At 66.2% G+C, this 2,199-nt stretch overlaps 1 protein-coding gene across 1 annotated transcript in view; it reads left to right on the top strand.

Moving 5' to 3' along the window:
* H696_02149 (hypothetical protein) overlaps positions 1-2,199 on the top strand; it is a 5,411-nt gene that overhangs the window by 737 nt on the left and 2,475 nt on the right. The window contains exons 4-5 of the mRNA XM_009496045.1: positions 53-488; positions 717-2,171. Coding sequence (XP_009494320.1) covers positions 53-488; positions 717-2,171 — 1,891 coding nt within the window. The remainder of the gene's footprint in view (positions 1-52; positions 489-716; positions 2,172-2,199) is intronic.

The following is a 2,199-nucleotide window of genomic DNA, read 5'->3' on the forward strand; positions in this document are numbered from 1 at the left end:
CCCCCCCCCCCCCCCCCCCCCCCCCCCCCCCCCCCACACACACACTCATTAGTGAGGTCGTCCGCCGGGCCATGGCCCGTGTCGTGTCGGTCATCGCCAAGCACGAGGCCGCCAGCAACACCTGGCCGCAGCTCTTCGACTTCCTGAACCAGTGCTGCATGTCGGCCGACGTGTCCCACCGCGCCCTTGGCCAGCAGCTGTTCCTCACCTGCTCCGACACCATTGCCGAGACCCTGCGCAAGCACTTCCCCTACCTCTTCCAGAATGTCTTCGCCCGTGGCCTCAAGGACCCGGAGTCGCTGGACATCCGCGTGACCACGGCCCGCACCATCTCCCGCCTGTCGCTGTTCCTCAAGAGCAGCGAGGAGACCATGCTCTTCCAGAACGTGGCCTCCGACCTGCTGGCCACGCTGGCGGCTTGCATCGCCGAGGATGACTCCTCCAACGCCATTCTTGTGTTCGAGGCCATCGACGAGATCCTGGAGCAGGTCCGTGTCTGGCGCCCGGCCGAGCCGATCGCTGTCCACCTCATGCCATGCCCCGTGCTCCCTTGCCTGGTTGTGGCTTTCATGCCTACACGCATGCACGCGTGCACGCATACATGCCTACGCGCATATATATATATATATATATACGCATACATGCACATACACACACGCACACGCCCACTTACTGGCCCCCCCCCTCCCCCCCCCTCCTCCTCCTCGATACCACAGCCCCGCCCCCTCTTTGCCAGCCACTACATGGAGCTCATCAACAGCGCCATGTCGGCCGTCATCAACCCCGACCTGGAGGAGGACATCCGCCACCGCGCCCTGACCATGATCATGTGGCTGTCCCTCTACAAGCGCCGCGCCCTCACCTCCACCAAGAAGATCCCGGAAATCGTGGCGCGCATCGTGCACATCCTGGCCGAGCGCGAGGAGCTCGTCCGCGGCGAGATCATCGCCAATGATGACCCCGACGCGCCGGACCTCTTCAGTGTCGCCTGCGAGACCCTGGACGCCTTCGCGGCCAAGCTCTCCCCGACCGTCATCGGCCCCATCATCCTGGACCTGCTGACCCAGGCCTTCGCCCAGGGGGTCGACGCGCCGGCCATGCGCGCCGCCACGCTCATGGCCCTGGGCCTCATTTCCGAGGGCTGCGCCGACTTCCTCTTCAACAACCACGGGGCCTTCTTCGGCCTCATGGTCCGGGCCCTGGAGGACCCGGTCCCCGGGGTCCGGCAGCTGGCCTGCCTGGGCCTGGTCCGCCTGGCCACCACCCTGCAGGATCTGATCACCGTCAGCCATGCGGAGATCATCCCCCGGCTGATGCGCATCATGGACGTCGACACCACCGACACGGCTCGCGAAAAGGTCTGCCTCTGCCTGGATGCCATCTGCGAGATCATCGGCGATGGGGTGCTGCCCTACCTGGAGCCGCTGTTCCAGCGCATCGGCGCCCTCCTGACCACCACCAGCCGCCCGGTGCAGCAGTCCCTGCTGGGCATCATCAGCTCCCTGGCCTTCGCGGCCGGCGAGCGCTTCAGCCCCTACCTGGACCAGGTCATTTCCATCTTCCGCACGGCCCTCAGCATGACCGCCGAGGAGGATGTCGAGCTCCGTGCCGCTGGCATCAGCTCCCTCGGGGCGGTGGCCACCTCGGTCGGGGCCGACCTCTTCCGGCCCTACCTGGCCGAGTTCCTGGACCAGGTGAACCTGGTCTTCCAGGATGACAATCCGGCCCTGCGCGAGGCCAGCTACGAGTTCTACTCGTGCATTGTTCGCGCCTACCGCGACGAGTCGGCCTCCCTGCTGGAGGTGGTCGTCCCGCGCATGTTCGAGTCGGTCAGCTCCGAGGCCGGCATTCAGCCGGTGGTGGACGACCTCGGCGAGGCCGATGACCTTGACCCGGATGCCGAGGGCAACGGCGAGTTCCTCCACTCGCAGTTCATCAGCTCGGCCCCCTACCTGTATGAGAAGGTCCTGGCTGTCAGTGCCCTGGGTGACATGTGCATGCACGCCCCGGCGGCCTTTGCCCCGTACATTGCCCGGTCGGTGGAGCTCCTGGTCGATCAGGCCGAGTACTTCCACGCCTCGGTCCGCCTGGCCGTGGCCGTTTCCCTGGGCCAGTTCATCAAGAGCTCGCGCAACCTGCAAATGGGCACCGTGCCGTTTGAGGAGAACAAGGTATGTGCCGCCCCCCCCCCCCCCCCCC

Source organism: Fonticula alba (assembly GCF_000388065.1).
Source record: "Fonticula alba strain ATCC 38817 unplaced genomic scaffold supercont2.3, whole genome shotgun sequence".
In the NCBI taxonomy this organism is placed as follows: domain Eukaryota; order Rotosphaerida; family Fonticulaceae; genus Fonticula; species Fonticula alba.